General features: G+C 42.0%; 1 protein-coding gene across 1 annotated transcript; it reads right to left on the bottom strand.

Moving 5' to 3' along the window:
- Positions 1–1,170: 1,170 nt before the first annotated feature.
- On the bottom strand, positions 1,171–2,201 carry LOC109241945. The gene is made up of 2 exons (XM_019408773.1): positions 2,136–2,201; positions 1,171–1,617 (listed from the first exon to the last, which is right to left on the bottom strand). Exons 1-2 carry the CDS (start codon positions 2,199–2,201, stop codon positions 1,171–1,173), a joined length of 513 nt encoding a protein of 170 aa, XP_019264318.1.
- Between the last annotated feature and the right edge of the window lie 1,793 nt (positions 2,202–3,994).

Raw genomic sequence — 3,994 nt, 5'->3', positions numbered from 1 at the left:
TTCCAAAACTCCTCCAAAATTTCATCCGGCCCGGTCGCTTTGCCGCTGCTCATCTTACGCATAGCCCCTCCACTTCATCAACTCTAATTCACCTACAATACTCAAAGTCACAACGACTCCCAGGGAGTTCCAAATCACCCTGTACAATGCTCATGTCCCCCTCCTCGTTCAAGACACTATGGAAGTAGGTATGTCATATCCGACGAATAAGCCCCTCATCCAACAAAACTCTACCTTCTTCGTCCTTGATGCACTTCACCTGTTCCAAGTAACGAGCCTTTCTTTCTCGCACCTTGGCTAACCTGAAAAACCTCTTATCCCCACATCGGCCCTTGAGTTCCTCATATAAATGACTAAAAGTTGCAGTCTTGGCTGCCGTAACTGCTAGCTTTGCCTCTGTCTTAGCCAACTTATATTGCTCCCCATTCGCCCTCTTCTCCTCCTCGTCTACACTTTTCACTAGCTTCATATACACCGTTTTCTTGGTCTCCACTTTTCCTTGCACTTTGACTTCAGTCGGGCATTTCCTTATCTTCTTTGATCGTCGTTGCTCACGATTCTCCATTCCAGCACCAGTCTCTCTTGTGACCACCAGAGTAACCCTTTGATACCTTTATACCTCTCTCGCAGCTTCCCTAATGCACTGCGCAGTCATGGTCCACAGAGTGCTTGCGTCCCCACTACTCCTCCAAGACCCCATAGTCAGCAGCTTGACCCCCAACTCCTGCACTTTAACTTCCATCACGGCTCCCCACTTGATCCTATGCTGTCTATACATTGCCCACGCCCTCTTTCTCGTGATCTCAAGGTCCATAACCAAGAGCCTATGAAGGGTCGAGAGGTTCTCACTTGGGATGACCTTGCAATCCGTGCAAAGACCTCTATCCGATTTTCTGCAGAGTAAATAATCAATCTAAGTCTCGGCCACCGAACTCCGGAAGGTGACCAAGTGTTCCCTCTTCTTTGGGAAATTCGAGTTTGCTATCACCAAATCAAATGCTCTAGCAAAGTCCAATAGAGACGTCCCTCCTCCTTTCTATCTCCAAAACCAAAGCAACCATGCACATCATCATAACCCCCAGACGTCGCTCCAGTGTGGCCGTTGAAATCTCCTCCTATGAAAAGCTTCTCGGTATGCGGGATGACACACACCATCTCATCCAAATCCTCCTAGAAACGCCTCTTGACTTCCTCATCCAAGCCTGCTTGGGGTTCATACACATTGATTATGTTCAAAGTAAAACCTCCAACAACTAGCTTAATAGTCATCAGCATGTCATTCACCCTCCTAACCTCCACCACTAGTTCACGGAGGTCCTTATCAACTAAGATACCAACCTCGTTCCTGCCCTCCACCCTCCCAGAATACCATAGTTTGAACCTGTCCACATTTTGCGCCTTATCTCCTACCCACCTAGTCTCTTGTACACAAGTTATATTAATCTTCCTTTTCTCGAGAATCTTCGCTAACTCTATAGATTTTCCAATCAAAGTTCCTATGTTCCAAGACCCCACTCTCAGCCTAGTAGCTCCCTTAGCCCTCTTACCCTTCGCACCCGCGATGACACCTCCAGGACTAGACCTTACCCTACTATCGTTCACCAAAGCCACTATAAACTAGGAGTCATTGTGCAAGCACTATCCCGAAAACAAGCAACAAAAATAAAATGACAAAATATAATCTACCACTAAAGGTCGCAAAAAAGGCGAAGAAATAAAATAAAGGAACTACGGGAACTATAATATATAACTAAAGGTCAGAAAAACAGGTGAAGAAATAAAATAAAGGCACTAAAGAGAATTATAATCTACAACTAAAGGTCGGAAAAATGGGTGAAGAAATACAATAAAAGAGCTAAAAGGGACTATAATCTACAACTAAAGGTCAAAAAGAAAATGTGCAAAACAAGAGCAGAACTACTAGGGGATATATTAAATAAAGATTCAAAACAAAGATGTAAACATGTAGATAACAATATAAACAAGTAGGCAAGGCTATCACTAATGCAATTAATTTGACAATGCTAGGGCAAATACTAATTAAAGATTCAAGAACAAAGAGGCAGGCAAGGAGATACAATAACGTTAAAATATCAAACTATTAAAATATCAAGACAAGAGAGGAACAATAGAACCTGAATTGCAGATCCAAAATTCGAGCGAGATGTAAATCGCTTCAGCCACCAAGTTTTACCGACCATTATTGCCGGTCGTAGGGAGTTCGATGTCGCCGGAGAAAGAGATCGGAAGGAGACTGCCGCAGAAAGATGGCTCAGGCCAAGAATGTGTAAAAACTGAAAAATGTGTATCTGGGTTCTCTCTTTTTCTGCCTTAAGTTTTTGTTTGACATATGAATCAAAGAAGGCCCAAGAATGCATGGCAACAGAGAAAAAGAAAGAGAAGGCATGCGAAAATTGCAAGAACAATTGGGAAAATTTGCGAATGTTTTCACTGAGCAGAAAACTTCGAGAAGCAAAATGGAGGATAACTTTGTCAACGGCGATCAGCTGACGGTGATGGTGACGAACGACGAAATAAATGGTGACGAACGACGAAATAAACACGATTGAATGATTTCTCTATAAGAATTAAAGTTTTACCTTTTTTTGGGTATGGAATCAAATGTTACTATTTTCCCCAAATATGGACAAGAAAATTAAATCCTTGACCTCACTCGGTGCACCATTACATTATGTGACTTTTTGAGCTTGGGCACACATATATATTTATATTATTTTGTAGTAATATAACATTATTATGTGTGGTTCAGGGAGGAGAGCATGAGTGCACGTGAACTCGCTTTCATCTTTTTAGATACGCCTCTATTGAATTGGTGGAAGGATGATGAATTCTTGTGGGCTCCAACGCTCTATTAATCCTCCATAGATCAAAAGTCCTTAAGAAAATGTGATTTAGTTATATTTATATTGTGTACAAACATCTTTGGAACAAACTACACTAATTGAGATGAAGTGCAAAATTTGATAGCAGAAATGTACTACCACGTTTCACAAGGCGATGCAGGGCGCAATACACTATTGCTTTTTACTCTAAGTCTCCAACTACCTCATCTCTGATCGTCAGATAAAATATTAACCAAAAGTATCGCAAGGCGAGACGTACTGCGCGTAGCGCTAGGCCATTTTTGGCACCTTCCAACTCTCTAATAAAAGTTTGCACTAAAGCGTCGCCTTAGTTCAATTTACTCTGGCACTCATTTTTCTTCTATTTTCATATGCAAGGTCGATCCTCGAACCTCGACATGGTCCCGAGTAAAGTAATTGAGCTCCTACTCAGACTTTGAAGCTTCGTATTCTCCATTTTAGCTCCAACAACTTTTTTTGGTTCGGATTCAAGTCTTGCACATACAAAACACGTAATAAGTATGACATTCGCATTTAAACTCAATCACGAATAAAGTATAAATAGGTGAAATGCAGCCAAAAACCCATGTTCTAGCCTATCGTTAGATTGTCGATGGGTTGACAAATGGAGAAGACGAGAAGAGAGGAAGAAGACATGAAAGATAGAGATTAAGGGTGTGTCTGGTATGATGGAAAATATTTTCCGAAAAATATTTTCCAATTTTTTCATGTTTGGCTGGCTTAAATGTTTTGGAAAACATTTTCCTTATGAACTCATTTTCCTTCAATTGGAGGAAAATATTTTCCTTATCAAGAGATCGGAAAACATTTTCCTAAACTCCTTCTCAACCTTCCCCACCTTATTCCCCACCCTCACCAACCCACCCCCATACCAACCCACCCAAACCCCACCTCACGCCTACCTATGCCACCCCCTCTCTACATAAAGGCTTTTTTTCTTTCAAATTTCAGTTTTGTTTTTCGTCATCACCCACCCTGCTTCCCCCACTCCCCTCCCCCTGCACAAAAAAAAAATTTTGTAATTTTTAAATTTTTGTTTTTTCGTTTTTCTGCACCACCCACCCCTACTCCCCACCCCCCCCCCACCCCCACCCCACCCCACCCCGCAC

Source organism: Nicotiana attenuata, unplaced genomic scaffold (assembly GCF_001879085.1).
Source record: "Nicotiana attenuata strain UT unplaced genomic scaffold, NIATTr2, whole genome shotgun sequence".
NCBI classification, from domain to species: Eukaryota; Viridiplantae; Streptophyta; class Magnoliopsida; order Solanales; family Solanaceae; genus Nicotiana; species Nicotiana attenuata.
The sequence above is the reverse complement of the archived record's forward strand: the minus strand, read 5'-3'. Positions and strand labels throughout refer to the sequence as shown.

Coding starts and splice junctions, on each gene's coding strand:
- LOC109241945 (XM_019408773.1), bottom strand. CDS start 2,201: ATGGTCGGTAAAACTTGGTGGCTGAAGCGATTTACATCTCGCTCGAAT. Junction 1,618..2,135: donor ATTTTGGATCTGCAATTCAG/GTTCTATTGTTC, acceptor AATGACTCCTAG/TTTATAGTGGCTTTGGTGAA.